Here is a 21,860-nt window from a genome sequence, read left to right as displayed (position 1 = left end):
AGAAGAAGAGGAGGAGGCAGGAAAAAAGGCAACTTCAGACGGAAAGTTGGTGCGAACTGGCGCAGTCGGCAAAAACGGAAAAGTCGATCGCAGGCGGCGGCTGCATAAAAGTGTGAGCGGCCCCCGGCCAGCGCGACAGGCGGCGGCTGGCTCTGCCCTCCGGGTGGCCGCGCCGGCGCCCGAGGCACAGCCACAGGTGCCGAGGGGCTCGCGGGAGGCGAGAGGGCGCCCTGCGCACCCCGCCCCCAGCCCCCACCCCCAGCCCGGGACTTCAGCTCAAGTCACTCGGCGTCCGAGCTCCCTCCCCAGCCGCAGCCTCCGCAGGGGGAGCAGGAGCAGGAGCAGGAGCAGGCGGGGAGCGGCCAGCGCGTGCCCGCCCAGGGGAGTTGGGGTTCGCAGGGGGTTGTTTTCGGCTCTGAGGAGGTCCCCGCCCAACCTTCAAAATTTTGTCCAAAAGCAGACAAGAGGATCGCCCCGCGCTGAGCCGGCTGGTGGGCAGCAGGAGGCGCCTGATCGCCGCCGGGGCGCTGGGGGTGGTGATGGTGCTGCTGCTGGTCATCCTCATCCCGGTGCTGGTGAGCTCGGCCGGCACGTCGGCGCACTACGAGATGCTGGGCACCTGCCGCATGGTCTGCGACCCCTACGGGGGCACGAAGGCGCCCAGCACGGCCGCCACGCCCGACCGCGGCCTCATGCAGTCCCTGCCCACCTTCATCCAGGGCCCCAAAGGCGAGGCCGGCAGGCCGGGGAAGGCGGGCCCGCGGGGGCCCCCCGGGGAGCCCGGGCCGCCGGGTCCCGTGGGCCCTCCGGGCGAGAAGGGCGAGCCCGGCCGCCAAGGCCTGCCGGGCCCGCCCGGGGCGCCCGGCCTGAACGCGGCCGGGGCCATCAGCGCCGCCACCTACAGCACGGTGCCCAAGATCGCCTTCTACGCCGGCCTCAAACGGCAGCACGAAGGCTACGAGGTGCTCAAGTTCGACGACGTGGTCACCAACCTCGGTAACCACTACGATCCCACCACGGGCAAGTTCACCTGTTCTATCCCGGGCATCTACTTCTTCACCTACCACGTCCTGATGCGCGGAGGGGACGGCACCAGCATGTGGGCTGATCTCTGCAAAAACAACCAGGTGAGTGCCGGCAGGCAGCGGGGTGGGCGGGGAGGGAGCGCGGGAAGGTGCTGGCGAGAGGGAGGAGACCCCGGAAATGGGGGTGGGAGCCCTCGGAGGAAGGGCGCGGCAGCTGGGTTCCCGGGAGTGGAGCCGCGGGGACGCCGTGACTCCCTGGGGAGGCGGAGGTCGCGAGCCTCCGAGGGCGCCGGGAGGCCTGGAGAGGGCGGTTCCCAAGCTAGGACCTGCACTCCGTGCGCGCACCGGTGCGAGCGCGACCCTCGAGGGCAGGGACGCGGGGAGCTCGGTGCCCTGGGCAGCCTGTGCACGGGGAGGCCCGGAGCGGGAAGTCACCCCTCGCCTGTGGGATCTTCAACAGCTTAGGGTCGCTCTCAGGCTTTGCCCGGAATAGGAGGGCTGGCGGAGCCCCGAAATGGGCGTGCCAGGGTGACAAACTCGGGCCAGAAAGGGGCCCCCTGGAGAAAGAAGGGATCTGAAAGAGGGAATCCAAGTGTGGGGCGTCCCGAGCCCAAGAGGGACCGGGGACTCGCGGTCGCCTAGGCTCTTGCTGCGTCCCAGCCCTCGGGAACAAGCACATAGTCAAATTCCGGACGCAAACTCCTGTTTAGATTTCAGCCAAAGCAGAAGAAGGGGGAGAAGTAAAGAGTGTTGATAACAATAGGAAAAAGTTGAAACTCATGGGTGTACTCTGTAAAACTCGCACCCAAACACAGACCCCGAACTCCACTGGCTGGGGTAGGAGGCCGCACGGGCAGGTGGCAAGGAGGGCAGGAGGCCGAGCCGGCCCTGGGGCGATGGCCCTCGCCGCCTGGGAGCCCCGGGCCGCCGGCTGGGGAGTCTTCCCAGCCCCGCCTTCTCAAGAAGCAGTGGCCTTGGCTTTGACTGTGAACCGGGCTCGGAACAGCGTCCGGGCCACTGGGACTTACTCTCCGGAGCTGGTCTGCTCGGCCACAAGGGCCACGGGTGGGCAGTTTTATGCCGGGACCGCTTTACCGTTGGCTTGAGAAATTCGCGGTCAGTGCAAAACCAAAGTGTGTCCGATTTCTTAGTCAGGAGAGGAAATTAGTATTTGTAACTCCCTAAAAGTGTAATCGGACCCGAGGCTGGCGCGCTGAATCCGCAGCCGCGCTCCGGGCGCAGGCCTCGCGACCCGAAGCCTGAGGTCTGGGCTGAGTTCTCAGGCTTTTATTTTGCTTATTGGGTGGCCCAGGGAATGGCCTGGAAACCCCGCTGTGGCCACCTGAGATGTAACAAGGGCTCATTGGGCTTCAGGTCACCCGCCCCTTGAATTCAGGCCTTTGTGGTTCTAACCCCGGTTTCTAATACGCAGCAGTAAAGCAGGATTTATTCCTAAGGCCTAATTCAGTATCAGAGGTTTTTTTCAAAAGTGCAAGACAAATATTCTAAATGTATAAGAAAAGGCAAAAGAATCCTGCCTACCCCCACTTCCTTCCACCCCTCACTTATAAAGGAATTGAGAAGTAAAAAAAACCTCAAAAAACCCAGAGGACAGGTAGAACAAAACAAAACAAAAAACCCCAACAACAAAAAAGGGAAAATGGCCACCAGGAGGCACTGCCAGAGTTGTTTATTATAGTTATTATGCACAAAAATAATATTAAGATAAAAATCATTTCTAAAGCAGTGAGCCAGTTACAGGCAAATGGCTACAAAGGCCATGACTCACTGTACCCAAATAGAGGTATTCTGTCACTTTTACGAAATGGATTATGACCAGCCCCTTCCCAGGCAGTGATGAGGCACCCATTTCTTTCCAAGTGCTCTATTCTGACTCAGAGGTTAGGTCTGGAAATTACTGTCAGGCCGAAGGATTGTTTTTATAGGTATTAATTAAAATGGAATAATATCAAGTTTTACCAGCCACTGAATAAAAACACTCACATCTTTAAATATCTAGAAATTGCAATTGCATGACTAATGAGGGAATGATACATTTTAATTAGTTTCAATGTCGCCATCTCAACTGCTGAGCCCAGGTATCAGGGATACTGTACTGATCCCAAGAAAACTATTTTAGATACATGTGCTACATGCATTTTGTTTTTAAAATGATTTCATTGTTTGGAGAGTAGAAGCCTCCTTTGTATCATCCTAGCATGTACATTTTAGGAGGATCAGGAAAAAAAAAATAAAGCAAAGGAGCTGACCTTATCATGTAGAAAGCTCCCCATGGGCATGATTAAGCTGTGACTTCGTCAGAAGGTGTGCAACAAGTAATTAAAAATATATATATGTAGCAGCAAACAATATGTTTTCAACATCGGCATGGATTATTCTGGAAAATGGTTATTAAGATATTACTGTTAAGGAATTGTATCCCTAGAACTGTTTTGTAAAGTCGGATTTGCAGAGAGTTGCAAGTCACAAGTATTTTATGAAATTTATGTGATTACCACTAAACAAATAGTTTATCCTTGTTCAGTTATGTTCCTGTCTGATCCCTTCTCAGAATGGCAGTTTCCCCCCTGAGCAGACCTAATTTGTTTTCATAAAACAGAAACTCAGAGATCCATGTCAGTGTAATGTTCTGTGGATTAAGTGGATTTGAGAAGCACAAAAATTAAACTAAAAAAAGCAGTTCACTCTAGGGTAGAGGAGTGCCTCTGGACCGTAACCATATGAGAAGCATTTTATTTATGCTTTGTGTTGAATGCAAGATCACAGACGGAAACGTCAAAGGCCGGTAAATTAACCTGATGCACCACTTAACCTTTTGTTTATGATCCCACAGAAGTACAATGAAAATGAAATTATGGGAGCATCAGTAGCAATTAATTAAATTAGCAAATGTTACCATAAATATCATCTCTGATGATAAACCCTCACTAATAAGATAATGCTAATGCCACACAGGCTACCACATTGTCACAAACACGCCACTAAAAGGATTACAGTTCTCATATTCCCTGTTGAAACCATCAGCCTAAATTTAATCAGACCATTTGTTGAGAGCCCATGACAGTGCATATGAAAGGTAAAAGTTGGGCTCAAATGGCTTTACAAGAGAGGCAGGACACATCATTTTAATATGTTTGCACCCGTTGAGCAGAAAACTTGAATTTAAAAATTGCTATGTATGTAGTCGCATATATTCTCATGTGACATTATAACTAAGCCACTATATTAAAAACTGAAAGTGGCCCAAATTAGAACCATAAAATAATCAAAGACCAATTTTTATTCTAAGAACGTATGAATTACAGCATCCATGAATAGGAGATATATTGGAAACAACAGTTTGTGAGTTGATGTTCATTTATTAGATTAGTGAAACGTCAAATCACTCTGATCTTTTTAAAAGCTGCGAAACCCGCACCACGGATGAAGCTGAACCGAAATAGTTAACTTATGCTGTGAAAAGATATTAGAGGACATTTAGGCAGCAACGGGTACAAAGGGCTAAGGAAAGGACGCATCATATTCCCGGAGAAAATGCTGAAATCGGTGTGCATTTAAGAACCTGAAAATAGCCTCTAAGGTGGATGCATTACCTTGCTTAGTAGTTTGATGGCTTAAAGGAGGAATTGTTGGAAGTCACTGAGCAGGTTACTAGAGCTTGAAATTTCAAGTTCCATTATACCTTTCGAGTGTGATCAGGTGAGCAGACGTACTGAAATTGTGCAAAGCACGCTGGAGAACGGCCGTTATTTAACTGGGGACGTCTTGCGGTCTACAGTATAGCTTAATGTCTTACGAGGATCACTTTTATTAAAAAGCAGTCACACGGCAAAGGAAGGGAAAAACCATAAGGGGAACCTTCTAGTCTGGGGGATGTATTTACAGGTTTTCATGGTTGTACCCACAGAATACAAGTGGTCACATTTACATGGCTTTGTGCTTATACTCCATAGAATAAAAACTGCATTTAAGACTATTGTCTGCAAATCAAGGGATTTTAAGGAGGCCTGGTTCCCAGATGCCTTTCCATAGAAAACAGTGTTAAAGCACCAGGCCCATAGAGTGTATATTGAGCACCTAAGGCACTGAATACGTCTGGTTATTAATAATAGCTGAAAAGTATATTTATGGATTGTGACTTCATTAACATATTACTGATATGGTTAATTACTATTTCGTATTTTAATTTTTCTAACCCATTAAAAATTCACACATGAAAAAAAGCATCAGGTCGTAATAGCACTATTCTCTTCGTAGATTTCTTCCCCCCCAGGGAATTAAAGACTAGATGAAATTAATGAATCAAAGCATTCAACTCCTACAAACCTACAATTAATTTCTAGGAAATACTGTGACATGAAATTGTATTATTGCTTAATGGTCAACACAGATCGCCTCACTGAATCGGTGTGTGCATGAGAGTCAGTGTTTCTGAGCATAATTGCTGGTATATGCTTTCACCGTAGTGGTGTCACTTAGCCCAATGTTAAGCAATTCTAAGTCCTTTAAGCCCTTTCTCCTTTTGCTATACAATATCCAGAGAAAGAACTTTTTAAAATACTACTCAAATTACTTCAGTGGTGTCAAAGAGCCTTCTCCTTTTTTAACATTTCAGCATTAATGTGAGAACATACCCCATGAAAATTTAATTTGAAAACCCATCACTTCAATTTTGAAAGAAACGCCTGGAAATTCTTGACGTATGCCTCATTTCCCTCATTTTGCCAAGTGATAAAATCCAGCACCCGGTACCCTAAGTCAGGCATTATCACAGAATGCAGGTTTACAAAACCACTAAATCATTTGCTCTGTTATTCAGGGGAATACCATTATAATGGAGTAGAAACAAGCCACAGAGTAGATGTTTTACGGAAATAAATCAAGTGTAAGTCTGCCTATTGAAAAATTTTTTTCCAAGGCAGAATCAAAATATGGCTAAATGAGTATGAAGCCTAATTTGAGTTGAGAATATGATAGAATGTCCACATCACAGGCTCAACCTGAGCGGATCATAGGCAACTTCCATCCTCAAAGCAAACCATACATTTTAGAGTCACCTAAATGTAAAAGGGTATTAATCAGATCACTAAAAATTTTTTAAAAATTTTAGAGGCCTCCAATCTTCCTTCCTTCTACAACTTTTAGATCTGTTGAAGTTACATAATTTATTTAAGCGCACACTTCACAATGAAGTGATTAAAAGGCACAGATAGAAAAATGAACTGTGCAAACTTGGGTGATGTTTTGAGTTAGGTTTCTGGCAAAAAAGGCTTCACCTGAATTAGATTTCGAATGCCTCAAATCAAAAGGCTTTCTTCCTCCCCCCCCCCCTTTCTATATAGTAGAGTTGGAGTTGTTTTATTTCTCTGAGTCTCAACTGCCTGTGGATCTCAATATTCTGATAATCCTGAGGACTCGCTGAGGTTTGGATGAAACCTCTGTCCTGAACAGCTGGTTTAGAATGTTGCCAATTGGCTTAAATTAAAATGCAAAGAAATCCCCCTTAATTCCATTCCAAGAAGTGATTGGGCATAGAGATTCAAGGAACTAGGAAAAGCGCTGCTTTAGGTGGGGGTGCATTGTTCACAACGTAAGGTAAGAAAAGACAGGCGCAAGGACCCTCAGGAAAGCACGCTCTTCTTAGTTCTGGCCCTCTTTCCAGGGACACAGTTCAGACCGTTGCAGAGATATCCTCCAGGAGCTCCAAGGCCCAGGTGGCTCTCCCATGTGAAATTCTGTGCTGTGGCAACAAGTCTGCTTACAGGCTGTGTGACCAGCCATAAAAAAAAAAAAAAAAAGCCTGGAGAATTCTACATATTCTAATTCTTGTTCGTTTCACGTAGGTGCGTGCCAGCGCCATCGCCCAGGACGCGGATCAGAATTACGATTACGCCAGTAACAGTGTGGTTCTTCATTTGGAGCCAGGAGATGAAGTCTACATCAAATTAGATGGCGGGAAAGCCCACGGAGGAAATAACAACAAATACAGCACATTCTCTGGATTTATTATTTACGCTGACTGATAACGCAGAAACGAAGCTTTATGGTTCTGAGTCTGGACGCTGGATTCATGTGGCTAACGTCAGTGAATCAAGGATCCCAGGGGATGCCGGTTGCGGGGCGCCTCAGTTGTGTATATGTGCGGAATTCAAATGCTACCTGACTCACATCTGTATACTCAGAAACATTCTGTAAAAAAAAAAAAAATATATATATATATATTAAAAGCAAGATAAGCAGATGTGTTATCCAGTTACCGCCAAAGCAAATTCTCCTCCTTATCGTTAGTGTCCGTGTGAATGAAGTCCTATATAGATCACAAATTTTTATAGAAAAATCTAAGACACTGAATTATTTCTCCGATATCTATGATACTTTGGTGTACTGTGACTCTGCTCCTTTCATCCTTATGTCAGCTTTGGTTCTTGTGAGTTTTCTTGCTTTTATGATACTTGGAGTCCATTCATAGTGTGGGGAGAATGATTTTACCCTGCAGGAGAAGGTCTAATTGAAATAATGCTGCTTGTCCCCAAAGAAATTGTTTGCCTTGTACTTTTGTTAACTTTAGAGCTAGTCCTGGGAATGATTCAACTTCAAGCCTTAACCTGGAATTTTCTGGATTTGAGGGAATTCCCAAGCCTATGATCAGTTTCGCATTTTCTTTTTCCTGCGAGTTTTCTTTCCTCTCCTTTCCGGTGATGATCTTTTAAAACTGGAGATCGAAATTGTATCATAGGATTACCCTCTAAGTGTGCAAGTGTGTAATTATGTATGGTATTTAGAAAATCCCCTGTGTGTCCATTTTGTCAGTAGAATGCCTGTAGATTTACTTAGAAAGTCAGAGAAATTTATTCTTTGGTGTTAAATCAGACTACGGCTTTTGCTTTCTTTGGAACAAAAGATTATTCATAAACCCAATGCACAAAGGTTTAATTTGAGCTACTGCATGGGTCACCAAGAGGACACTCAGTAAGGCCTTCGAATAGTTACTACAAGTCCTGGCCTGAGATTATTTCAAAAGGAATAATTTCCCATGTAACCAATATGACCACAAAGTCTATATATTTTATACAAATACCTGCTACATATACATGTCTTTGTGTGTACACACACACACACACGTTAGATGAAATATACATATATATATATATATGGCTTCAGACTCGTGGCTTTTTAGCTTCAAAACTTTAATTTAAAAAAGTATGTGTATATATACACACAAACACACATAAATCAGTTGACTTATTTTGGATCGAAATATATTTTGGATTACAAAAGTGTATGGAATAGCAAAATAATTTAAATGACCTCTCTTTTAAGAGTTACCCGGAAACTTAAATTTTACTAGGTTAAAATGCCCTATACATCACGTCTGTAAATTAAGCCTATGGTTTCTTTATTACCATATGCCAATCAATATTCCCACTGCGTTCTGTGTCAGACTGTTACTGTTCGGACTGCAGAAACTAAGTGGCTCTTTTGCGTTGTCTATGAATTATATGCATTTGAATGATCACTTTTTTCTTTTTTTCTCAGGTGGATTAAAGCTGACAGTAAAGTAGGCTCCAAGAGTAGTGCAAATCATTTCTCTCTGGTTAAAATACACTGCCAAAAGCCATCTCTTTAATCTAAGAAAAAGATTAAAAATGCATGTTGATATATCCTCACTATCAGACAACTTCCACTATTACAATGAAAAATCTGTCCTTCCCCCCTCTGCCCCCAGTTGCCTTTGAAGGCTCTGACAAGTAGATTTCAAAAACAGGGATTTAAAAATCTGCTTGTTTTACTGGTGAAGGGCATTTGCATTTTTTCATTTAAAGGAATTAGTTTGTTCTCCTGGCTCGTTCCTCTTGGGCACTTTATGTTCCAATACACAGAAAGCTTGATGGTTTTTGAGCCATAGGAATATCTTGTGTTTAGTAACGTCACCTTTCCAGAAGAGTTATGCATGGTGTTCCCATCTGAAGGTGCTGTTTGCTTGGTGTAAATGCCGTGGTCGGAGTCTCTGTCATGATCTCTATGATCAAAAACACCTAGCCCGTTCATCAGGAATGATGACTAATTCTGCGTGGCCTTTCCAGTGTGTTAGAGAGCTCATAATGGGGTTTCAACGAATTTATTTCTGTTTAACAACACATATTTATCAAAGAGGAATTGGCAGCTGGGGGGTGGAGAGTTTGGGTTTTTTTGTTTGTGTGTTTGTTTTTGGTTTGTTTGTTGGTTTTGGAAACAAATAGCATAATGAGGAATCAACCAAAAGATTAATTTATAAACAGCAATCAAATAAGATTTTTAAAGAGACTTTATTTACACAAAACATCAGGGCTGGGTACCTTTTGAGGAGTAGGCTCTAGAATCAGAATGTCATTTCTAATAGATCTGACCTTTTCTTCAGATAACTAAGCATTATATTCTCTGTTGAGGCCCAAGGAAAAACAAATAAAAGGTAAGGGAAATAAAGGAAATACACACACATATATATATATAAGGCAAACATTTCTCTTTTTTTGCATTATAGATTATTAATTAAACTGTGGCCTTTGTTATAAATGTAATGAATCATTAAACTATATTACGTAATATATTTGGACTTTTACGATTGAATGTTTATAATTCAATATTATATGTTCATGCCCCCTTATACAAATGTTTTAAAATAACAGAGCTTTACAGCAAAAATGGATACCAGTAAGCCACAGGCAACAAAACTGATTTATTACCAGTGAATATGGATAGGTCGACAGCTACTACAATATATAATTAATATAATTAAGCTTCAACAATATTTTTACCATTGTGAATTGGTGATTGTATTACAGTATCCTTTGGGGGGAGAAAGGTCTCAAAATTTAACTTCCCATGCTGCAGAAGCTATTTTAACGTGCCATATTATTCATTAAGCATTAATTAAAGAACAGCAGGATAATTAGTAGGATCATCAATATTACAGGAAACATTAGATTGCTCCAGAAGGGGGTAATTTAACTAGAAACGCTTTAAATTTCCTCAAGTAGTGCAGCGGATAGATTAAGAAACCAAAACAAAGGAAAACTCCGCTAACGGGGATCCAGACTGTAAATCACTGGAAACAGGCACTGCTGTATTTATTTGAAGGCAAAACAAGAGGGCTCGAACAGGTCAGTAACTTCCTAAAGGTACCCGTGTAATAGCTGCTTTCTGAGAAGGGAACATTTCTAATTCTCATAAAGAGGAAATGCTCTGTCATTCATCCTACATGGCTCTGATTAATATCTCACAGCAGGTTTGAAATCACTGAAACGTCCTCTGCGCGCTTCCTACGCAAGGTGTGAATTCATGCACAAGCATCCTACTTGAAAGTTAGCCACTGCTTAGGGTTCTCTATCAGTATCTTATCAAGCGCATTCTCAGTGATCCCTCTAAGCAACATTTTAGGAACGATGTTGGTAAGTATATGAGAGTAGCCGTGACCTCCATACTTCATCAGCCGATGCTTCGTATGTATGTCGTGCGCCATCAGAATTCGATCTTCATAGCCTTCATCCACCAGAAGACGCACTCTGTGAAAAATGTTAACTCATTATAGGACATTCGTCTCACTTTTAAAATTATCAGGGTGCTTTAAACTTTTTACTCGTAAACCTGTTGTGCTTGTTGTAGAGAAACTGCCTTCCGCTATGGCATGTGTCCTGGGAGACCCTTAATAAAGATTGCGTGGTGAAGATAAAGATAATATTGCATCCTTGTAGGAACATGATCCTTATTCCATGCACACAGAAATTTCTAGCCTGCGATATTTAGGACAGTGCCTGCAATACTGCATTAAAAATAGCTTCTAATAGGATGTGCCAGTCGGAGCGAGTGACTACTTGGGCATTTCGCGAAATAACTTGGTTCTAGGTTTGTATCCCGCTCTCCACTTTAAAATACCTCTCTTAGTGGGCCCATTTTCCAGACCTCATTCTCTCTCTCTCTCTCTCTCTCTCTCTCTCGCCCTCCCTCCCTCCCTCCTTCTTCCGGCAAATTAAATCAATGGGAATTTCTGACTAAAACAGGGAAGCAAAAGGAATCTTTGCAAAGGTAAAACATTCTGAGAATCAAATCAGTTGGTGTGAAAGCGCGGGGCATATGATAAGCTCAGTGGTTATTTTCAGAAGATCAGCAAAGGTACCTGTGTATTTGGAGCATCTGTTCCTTTGAGGTCTATGAGAAGTGGGACGTAGCAGTAGTCTTAGAGCACTGTATCAAATCAACCAATACAAATTTACGCTGCCTTCCTTCTCTCTCAACAAGATTGCTATAATACTGAGCCGTTCCTTTAAATTTATAGCCAGTTGACTAGTGAAGGGCTTTCCAAATACTGTCTAAACATCTAATCCTCTTTGCTTTGTGAAATGCTGTAATCTATAGTGTGAGTCACCCCTGACAGCCACCATCTGTGTGTGTCTGGGCTCCGGGCAGTGTCTGTCGTGACTTTCTCGGGTCTCTGATGGCAGGAGGTGCAAAGTGGAGACAATGGCTTTTCTCTGGCATTCTCTTCATGGTCATGTCAGTCTCCAGATTCCCAAATGAATCTGGATGGTCAGACAGCACCTTCCTCCAAGGGCTAATTATTCAAAAGATATCCTTTTTGTTTCCATGACATTTCTTGGCATTCTAGTGCATGAGTCATATTTAATAACTACTAAAAGTAAGCAAAATGTGGGCCACTCCACAAAAGCTCAGACATAAAGCTCTGCCCTCTGAGAACATTCATTTTAAAATAATAATTGAAGATGAGATATTGTGTGCATAGGTCAGAGGAATGCAGGTGCCTAAGAAAAGCCACACCAAGCATTTTTGTCTAGACACCTGCATTCATGTCCCGTGTATCCCCATGCATGTCCTATAAGCACTTGGATGCTGTCTGAACCATCATGGCTATTTACCTCGTCAATCAGCACAACGTCCAAAAGCTCTGATCTGAAAGTACTTGCGGAACTCCCTTTGAGGCAATTCCCTGGAAGAGTTCTAGGATCATTTACGAAAAGGGAGAAAGACTTGACAGAACGCATGCCCACGCAGAAACTTAGTGTGACGAACCTTGATCGGCAACTGAAAAGGAGCGTCACATGACAGGAAATTTTAGGGTATGCCTTCCCCCTTATCCTTTCTGAGCACTTCCCAAAAGCTTTTGTCTCTTTTCCTGGTCTGAGAAAAAAAAAGTGATATTGTATTGCGACAGAGACATATCATACAGAAAAACAAATTCCCGTAAGCGGTCTTGTGCCGCTCCCTAAAAACAGTTACTCAATTGTGCAGTCTTAAGGGAAGAGTGTCGTGGATAAGGCACTCACTTAAAAATGAGAATTCTTAGAACGGATTAAGTCAACAACGTAGAGACTGGTTACCTCCCGAGAGAGATACTGCTATGACTCTACGAAACAGTTCTCTCCTGACTATCAAGACGTAACTTGGCCAATCTTAAAATAAAAGCTCGTCTCTCATGCTGTGCCATTGTATGGAGGAACAGTAGTTTGAGAGATGCTGCCAGAAGGAAGGAACCACTGTAGATGAGAAGACAAAAATGACAGTAATTATAGAAATACAAATGAGTTAATGTTTTGCAAACAAATATTAGAGAGAGACTACAAAGTGTGAAAAGGCAGAGATATAATAAGATTTGAGAAATGGAGCATAAGATTGAAAACAGGTGTTAGACACAGAATTTCTGGTGCTGAAAACCAGAGGTAGGCAGAAGCGTGCTTCTGTGTTCTCGCAGTTCAGAGATGTAAGATGACTAAGGCTCAGAAGGGGACTGCCAATGGATGAGGAAAATCAAGTGGCCAAGAGATGGCGCCCTAGGGGGGTGCCGGGACTCACCCCCTTCCTAAAGGTCATTAAGTAATTACCGTGAACTGTACTTGAGTCAAGTGACCTAATGCATGATTTAATTTAAGGAAGATAAAGCACACATACATGCATACACACAAACACACACATATCACATATAGATTTCGATGTATTTCCATACATCCAGAAGGTTTACCTTTGACTCAATGAAGGCTAATCAAAATTAAATTCTTGTTCTTGAATTAATAGCCAAAAGTTATTGAGAAGGAACATGAGGAGAGGTGTTGGTCATTCTTCCCTCATATATCCTTCCTAGACCCCCTCTGCAGATCCCCTCTCTCTAATTCAAGGACTGGGAGCCTCGTGGGTGGCATAGGGTTCCTCCAGAAGATAGAAAAGATATAGCTCGTAGCCACAAAGGGGCTGAGGAAAAGGAAACAAGTCGTAGAAGCAAATTTCCCATTTCCAAGATGAACTGTAAAATGTGCGTTGAGGGCATTCATCAGGAAATCAGGATTCATCAGGAAATCTGGGTTTTGAGATCACGAACGATGACAAAGCCCTACGCTACTCCCCACTTTAAATTCCCAAGAGTATTCACCTCTCCATATGACACAAGGTCGCAGGGCCCTGGGGAAACTTGTCTGCCTGTGTGGAATGGTGCTCGTGAGCATGTTAGGTAAAATCATAACACAAAATGAACAAACAAAAAAGAAACAATAAACCGGTGTATCAAAGAATTGATTTCAGTGGTTTAAATTTTTCTCTTTTAAAGTCCTAGCTTCATTGGTCAGGTCAGCTTGAGCTCTCCATATTTACATAGCTAGTGTTTCACAGATCAGGTAGCTCTCCCTGATGACATTAAACTTGAAGCATATTTTGCTGTTAATGAGGTCATGCAGGAGGAGCGCCCATACACAGGGACGGCAGAATGCACACAGATGTAAAAGTGGATTGCCCACGGTAAGAGCCGGGGGGCTGTCCCAACTGTGGCCACAGACTCCAGATCTTTCCCTTAACCCCCGTGTGGGTGGATGTCCTATTGTTGCTGCTTGAGCCTCAGTTTCTGGACATCACCTCTGTAGGTCAGGTGTCTTTACTTGGATCCCAAACAGTTTTCTACACCCTCAACCACTTTCTGGTCCTTCTCTGTCACGGAAGACTACTTCCTCTCTGAAATCCCAATCTTCACTTTCCCACCCTGACCACGAGTCACATCTCTCTTTTCCACTCCCCTTCTGTATATACGTTCCCACTTCACTCAAGTTTCCAATTAGCTGCCTCTGCTGTGTTATTCCTATCTCTTTTCACTTTTCTCTATACCTTCTTCTGTTCAGCTTGGACCTCATGACCCTCACTCAACCCCACCCCAGTTCCCGTCAGCCTCATTTTCCAGACAGAATCTCAACCCTCAATCTCTCTAACTGTTCACATTTTCTGCTTCTCCTCAAAGCTTCTTTGGTCTTACAATCAAAATACAAAACATCGGTGGGGAGGGGGGATATCGTCACCAAATCATGTGCACTGGTGCCCACATACAGTTGTGCAGACGTGATCTCGAGCCTCACCTGGGCCTCACATACACTGTTCTATCAATATCTCTCCATCCATTCCCAGCCTTCCTCATCTTCTACAAGGTCCTGCCGTGAATCTATTCCCTTCTTCTCAGAATATAACCATATCCACTTCACAGAGACCCTACAGAACTCAGGTGGACATATTTCCTCAGTTTCCCATTCTCACCACAACATCTATTTGCATTCACCCCTTTACTCACCTTATACCTTTCAACCAACGTTCTGTTTGCTTCCCAGATGCCATCTGTTTGCCTCCTTAGAAGCCTTGCTCTATAGCTCTTCTCTCCAGATTGTTTTAAGTTAGTGTCAATTGACTATTTTCATATTCAGCAGCAGACACTCATGAAAAAATTCTGCATGCTTTATTTCATATAACGTCCATAGCTCTGTAGAATAGGAACTGCTTCCTGCGATTTGTTCTCTCTGTGTCTCTGCTTTTGCTCTCAGCCGCATAAACATTGCTCAACGCTTGGTCAGTTTTAGAGAGAGAGAGAGAGAACGGATGGGGAAGAGGGGCAGGGGGAGAGAGAGAAAGACTCTTAAGCAGGCTCCACACTCAGAGCTGAGCCCGATACAGGGCTCCATCCCATGATCCCTGGGATCATGACCTGAACCAAAATCAAGAGTTAGATGGTCAACCGATTGAGCCAGGCAACCCCAAACATTGCTGGACTCTTAACAAAACCTTCCCTTGATCCTGTCTTGTCTTTTCTCTTCGGCCCTATACCCATTTCCCCTGACTACCAAGCTTCTTGAAAGAGTAACTTCCACCTTTGCTCTCCTCTCCCTCACCCCTACTCATTCCTCAAGACTTTGCTACGGAGACTTCACTGACTGCGCAATGAGAATCTCCAGACTGTGAAATCCAATGGACACTTTTCAGCCTTTACCGCACTTGCTGCCTGCCACCTGTCAGGTGTCCAAGCCTTCTGCCTCAAACATCCTCCTGCACCGACTTCCACAACAACATATTTCCCTGATATTCTTCTCACTTTGAAATCTTTTCAATCTGTCCTTGAGTCACTGTTCCTGAGTCCATTCCTTAAATATCAGTGTTCCCCAGAGTTCTGTCCTCATTCTCTCCTCCGAGTGATCTCATTCGTTCCCACGCTGCCAGCCATGACATACAAAACCAAGATGCATAGATTTATGTCTGAGTCCAGATCTCTGCCCCTGAGCCTCACAGCCTTAGCCACGGCCCTACTGGATAGAAACTCTTAGATTATTCCCAAACCAAAGTCGTCCTTGTCAATCCCCAGTCTCTTTCTCCTCCCAGATTCCCTAACTTGGTGCATTCACTGTTCACATCACCATGTAGCCAAGACAAACCAGGTAACCATCCATCCTTGACTCTAAAAATTTTCCACTTGGTTATAGAACATGACTCGGACAATTTGATGCTTAGACAATTTTGAGGGGTTGAATTTTATATGATGTTTGGTCTTTAGACATTCTATTTATAGCATTTAAGTTTCGATGATCTCCATAATGAATATTTTTTAGAAATTATTTCACAAAGACATTATAGGAGGTTAGGACTTCAGTATGGGCAAGCCAGGAAAGAAATAGCTGACTTCATTAGGGATGTAAAGAGGAAAGCATCAGGGGTGTCTGGGTGGCTCAGTCAGTTAAGTGTCCACCTTCAGCTCAGGTCATGATCTCACAGTTCATAGGTTCAAGCCCCGCGTCAAGCTCTGTGCTGACAGCTAGCTCAAAGCTGGTGCCTGCTTCATATTCTGGGTCTTCTGCTCCTCCCTTGCTCATGCTATCTCTCTCTCTCTCTCTCTCAAACATAAATAAAATATTTAAGAAAAAGAGAGGGAAAAGCATCTTTGTTCTCTTACTGTCATGGCAGGGGTTAAGTATTATCTGTTTCTTGTCAGCTGCCCATCTGCACTGAACTTCTAAGGCTCTGCTAAGCTTTTGCCTACTTAGGATGACTCATTTGCTTCTTGAAATAATATATAGAGATTTTCTCCCCAAAACAGCATTGATACATTTTTTTCTGCAAGTCTCTGATTCCGCCTGCTTGCTGTTTTCCAAATCTTTGCTAATACCTACCCAGATATGAATCAAAAAGGACAGGTTAAAGGGAACACTATCAGAGATTTCATCAGATTTACCTCCTAATTCTTTTATTATCATCGGGCATGTCGATATCCGGGTTGAATTGGTAATGAAGGAGTTCGGTCCCAAAGAGATCATATTCCAAGTAACAGCCAAGCTGAGCAAACTCCAGGAGCTCCTTTTTATCAAGTATAGTCCTGGAGACAATAAAACAGATGCACTGTTATAATCAAAAGTATATTTCCCACGTACACAGAGAAAAAGTTTAAGTACACTGTCTACGGGAACATACTTAAAGTAACAGAACTTTTGAGTCTGCTCTTATAATGTGTCTATAAAATAGTACCTTCAATTTGTTACCAGAAATGAGGGAACGTACCCTTATCTAAATGGGAGTTTCCCCTCTAAAGGGCTTGGGAGCTATAGACATTTTAATTAGGCCACCATTACTCAAAAACACTTTTGTGATTCTCCTTCAGAACTGTCTTCAGGATGTGCTCCACATTCTTTTGAAAATCCTTCATAGCAGTGGGACGGCTCTGAGCTCTGGAAACTCCCAAAGGGAGTTTGGCATCAGTCTGGTGAATTAGGTGAGTAATACTAACCTGGGTGAAACGTGAAGCCAAGGTAAGGTAATAGGGTGATTTTCTTATGAAGATCATAAAGTGGTACCGAAATGAATTCCAAAGCCTTTGTGCATGTCATTACTTTAAAAAAGGGACAAAACTCCTACAGATATTTATTTGCTTTCTGGTGTACCTATATTTAAATAGAATTTATTATTTTGTGATCATCTTTATGGGTAGTTCTCATTTCTTTAGTGATCATAGTAAGAATAACACTGTCATATGATGTAAGACTATGTAAACGAACAGGAAAGGAGACGCATGTAAGATAAACACAGGCACAGACAGGGGAGCAGAATCCAGAGAAAGAGTAGATTCTGTCAAGAAATTTAGATTATAATAAGTGAAAAGGGTGCATTAGGTTAACCCCCAAAATACTATCATAGAGATTCAAACACATGAAGAAATAAGGAAGGAAGGAAGGAAGGGAAGAAGAGGGAGAGAAACAGGGAGGCAGGAAGGGTTGATTCTACCAGGAGGCAGTGTAGAAAACACGTGAGGGAAAAGTGCACCCCCTCAGACATAGTGTGAAGGGTGTTAAGGGTGCACATTATGGAAGTGATTGAGATTCCAAATCGGCCTGGTGTAGCGTGGGATTTATCAGATGATCATTGTCATATTAGGCCTTTATCCACTGATACTCTATTACCTTGGCAGTTCCAAGATGCAAGGATTAAAGCACTGTTATATGTCTATAAATCTGCTTCTAAGAGGTCAGAAATATTTTCAAGGCCTTTCTTCCAAACCAAAGGAGGACCAATTAAGCCTCTGAGTGTCATGAGTGTGAGAGTTTTCTGCGTCTTCGGATGCTCCTAGGTCCTGACTATTGACTTTCACTCTGAGCAGTCATATTGTAGCTGCTTCCTCTTTATTCTCTTCAACAATTCAGCATAATTTAGAGTTCATGATGTTGTTTTAGGCAGGGAGGCGAAAATACCTTTCTTTTGCATTATGAAACGTGTATTAGTTCTGTGCTCTCTTCTCCTAATACTATTGCTTTTCTATCTTCTTACCCTGGAGACCATCTTTTGCTTCCAAAAACACTTGCCTAAAAGAATATGTGTTTTTCTATACTAGACACATTCTGTTTTCCCCCAAAGAACCATGCTTAAAAACAAAATATGCACAATTAAAATAACATCCGAAGGAAGGGATAAGTTTAGTGTGTTTCTTTGGAGCCTGTTCCTTCAGTGTGTTCATTACTGGGAGGGGAGGGACGGAGACAAGTGAGGGATGCAGGGGCCAGTAACACACTGGGTCAGACTCATTTCTGCTCCTAATGTCTCTAGCTTTCTTTTGGCCTAATGTCTTGAGACTAAGTTTCCTACATTTTTAGTGATGCATCAAGATAGATATTCAGTGAAAAGCCTGTAGTAAGGGAAAAGCCACAGGAAACTCTTTCATCCTAGTTCCAATGGAAGACAAAAAAATAAGATTGCTTATCATCATAATAGCTGAAAACTTTAGAAACTTACCATGTGTCTGACATTGTACTAAGCACTTTATATTTGTTACCCCATTTCATATTCTCCATAAGCCCACTGGTCTCAATATGAGGAAACTGGGATGTGAGAGATTAGAGACCTATTCAAGGTGATGTGTTGAAATATGAATTCATTTCAGTGCTAGAATCACTTATCTTAACCATCATTCTATGTGACTTCTACTGCTAAACATTTTGTGCTCAAAGGACGTTTTTCAGAATTACGCTGACTATAGCACATAAAGCATTTTTCAAATCTTTATTTTGAGATTTAATTCCCTCCCACAAGATGCACTTGAAAGATATGGGGCTTCTGGGGGGCTCAGTTGGTTAAGCATCTGACTCTTGATTCCAGCTCAGGTCATGATATCATGGTTTGTGGGATGGAGCCCATTTCAGGCTTGTGCTAACAGCACAGAGCCTGCTTGGGACTCTTTCTCTCCCTCCCTCTCTGCCTCTCCATCACTGTCACACACTCTCTCTGCCTCTCAAAAGTAAATAAATAATCTTTAAAAAAATGTAGAATTTCCCATCAAAGGGTAGCCTGGGGCCTGAGCCTGATAAACCTGAAAAATAAGAAAGGATTACTTTGTATGTTTCTTATTTGCTAGCTCAGAGTGTAAATACATATAGTAGGCAGCATCTGACCATTACAGTTATATCAATTTGAATGACATGGTCAAAGAAGGAGAAGGAACTATATTAATTATGGCCATTGTTTAGTTTCTTATTAGGAGCCTGACATTGCTCTAAACCTCTTACAAATATTAAGGGGCACGTATTAAGAGTCTCCTATCACAGGCTGGACTCCTGAAGCCCAGAAATGCATATCTAATTGCCTCTTTGCCATCTCCACTTGGATGTCGAATAGAAAGCAAACTAACCCCCTCCTCAACCACCATAAACAGCTGTTCCAACCCCCTTCCCTCTCTCGGCCGATAGCAACGCCCTCCTTCATTTGCTCAGGCCATCCTTGACTGGCTTCGTCTCACACTACACGCCCAGCCTGTTGGGATAGCCTTTTGATTCAACTTTCAAAATGTGCCCAGAATCTGGACATGTCATCATCTCTCTGTCTATCCTCCCAGTCCAAATCACTGCTATCTCTTTCTCCACCGCTCTCCTTCTTTTCTGCCTTGGCTCTAGTACAGTCTATTCACATACAGCAACCAAAGCACTGTCTCCATGACGAAGTCAGATCAGGTGTCTCATGAGTTCACAACCCATCAATGGCTTCCCATTTCTCTCAGAAAAAGGCCAACACCTTTCAGTGGCCCATGAGGCCATGATTGATCTCTCTGATGTGGTCTTGTTTTTGTTTTTATGTTTATTTATTATTGAGACAGAGAGAAACAGAGCATGAGTGGGGGAGGGGCAGAGAGAGGGAGACACAGAATCTGAAGAAGGTTCCAGCATTGGGGCTTGAACCCATAAACTGCGAGATCATGACCTGAGCTGAAGTCAGATGCTTAACCGACTAAGCCACCCAGGTGCCCCACTGATATGGTCTTGTAATAGCCACATCTAAGAGAGGAACGGGGAATGCAGGGATCCTGTGTCAATTATATATAAGTGCTACCTACGCTACAAATGTCATCTGAAGAATGTCACTATAGGTAAAGGTATCTTTTCAGAGGAAGTCTAACATGGTTAATAAAATTCATCTACTCATATAAGTTTCAGAAGTAACCCCTGGAAATTATTCTGTAGGACAGCACATAGAAAGGAGTATGATTCAGGGGGGAATAGTCCTTCTATAAAATAGTCTTAAAAATTGCATAGTCACATGGAGAGAAGATTTCTTCAAAAGAGGAGCAAAAGCTGATATGTTGGATATTAGGAAAATGCAGTTTCAAATGAAGCTGATGAATTTGCTGTCATTAAAAAGTCAGGAGATAGATGAAATCATACATTATATATCACACATTATGTATTATATATTATTATTTTTTTACAGACATTTTGTAATATAACACTCTCTGGATAGCTGAACATCAGAGTGAAGCCAACTAAGAAATGAATTCACTTTAATTCTCATTATTGTTGTGCAAAAGCTATGGGAAGAAAATAGTGTCAGTGATCATGCACAGTTTTCAAGGGAAGTCCTGAAAAAAATCCCAGAATTTGATATGAGCTATTATTAACAGGGGACATGATGGGAGAGGTGGATGAAGCAAGACAATAAAGACGCAATAATCATCAGGTATTTAAAACAGCCCTACATCATTTAATCCTTACAAAAACTGTATGAAGAAGGTCTGATCATCCCCATTTCATAGATGAGGAAACTAAGACTCAGAAAAGTTAAGTAACTCAACTTCCAAAATGATGGCCTGAGAATAAACCTAGATGGTGTGAGTCTCTGAAACCGTGTTCTTAGGCCATGTAGCCCCTTCTGTGATGGCCAGTCTCCCACCTCCAGCAGCCCCCACTCCTCCCCAGCACTGAGACTTAGTTATGGAGTCGTGCACCCCGTCACAAAGGCATCTTGGAGCAACCCTGCACCATGAATGTCTAACAAGGTGACTTAGCCACATTCAATTGACATTCACTTGGATGACTTCCATGGACTGTCAAGGTGCTACTGAAGTCACATTTATGCAAGTGACTTTCTTTTTTGCACTTGGAGGAAGGATTGACCCCAAATGTCAGAATGGTACCATGGGGAAACGTACTCTGCTTGACGTCTTTCAGGTGAGGATGAAAGAAGTCCTGCTCCTCCCAGTCATCGGTGATCTAGTAGAGCTTCTCATACAAGGTGTCAACCTTAATTCTGCTCATTCCATATTCTAGATCCATGAAAATTATATACTTTCTTATTCCAATCTTCCCCAGTCTTTAAGGTAATTATTGTTCACCTCTTGCCCTACACAGTCAGTGGGGTGATTTTGAGAAACAGAAGGGTTCCTGCCTTTCCCACTGGGGAAAGTCCCTTCTTTAAGGCGGATGAAGTGCTTACAATGGCATTGTAAAATATCCTGGGATTTCCCAGGAAGAAGTTGAAATTTTTGTATCAAGTATTTCCTCTTGTTATTCATATTATATATACCCTTTCTTCTGTTGCATGTTTTATGTTTATGCTCCCTACCTGATAAACAAATTCTCTCTGTCTCAGGAAGAGGCATAAATTTATGACAGACATATGGCCATCAGCCACATAGTGGTACCTAAAGCGATTTGGCTATCTTCACTTTCAGAATATGGTTATCATTTTGCTAGTGTTTTAAGGCTAGTACTAAATCGCATG

At 43.0% G+C, this 21,860-nt stretch overlaps 2 protein-coding genes across 4 annotated transcripts in view; one reads left to right on the top strand and one right to left on the bottom strand.

The window, feature by feature from the left end:
- Positions 1-6: 6 nt before the first annotated feature.
- C1QL3 (complement C1q like 3) lies at positions 7-10,761 on the top strand. The gene is made up of 2 exons (XM_029955171.1): positions 7-1,127; positions 6,890-10,761. Exons 1-2 carry the CDS (start codon positions 540-542, stop codon positions 7,067-7,069), a joined length of 768 nt encoding a protein of 255 aa, XP_029811031.1. The 5' UTR covers positions 7-539; the 3' UTR covers positions 7,070-10,761.
- The window catches only part of PTER (phosphotriesterase related), a 72,763-nt gene continuing 57,878 nt past the window's right edge, over positions 6,976-21,860 (bottom strand). For 2 of the 3 annotated variants that reach the window (XM_029955168.1, XM_029955169.1), the window contains exons 4-5: positions 16,561-16,701; positions 9,334-10,588 (exon numbers count right to left, since the gene is read on the bottom strand). In XM_029955168.1, coding sequence (XP_029811028.1) covers positions 10,378-10,588; positions 16,561-16,701 — 352 coding nt within the window. In that variant the 3' untranslated portion in view covers positions 9,334-10,377. Of the gene's footprint in view, positions 7,236-9,333; positions 10,589-16,560; positions 16,702-21,860 lie in introns of those variants that run through there. The other variant, XM_029955170.1, reaches the window with a different exon arrangement.

The sequence above is a fragment of the Suricata suricatta genome, chromosome 10 (assembly GCF_006229205.1).
Source record: "Suricata suricatta isolate VVHF042 chromosome 10, meerkat_22Aug2017_6uvM2_HiC, whole genome shotgun sequence".
Classification (NCBI taxonomy): domain Eukaryota; kingdom Metazoa; phylum Chordata; class Mammalia; order Carnivora; family Herpestidae; genus Suricata; species Suricata suricatta.
Note: the sequence above shows the minus strand (reverse complement) of the source record. Positions and strands in the feature narration are given on the sequence as shown.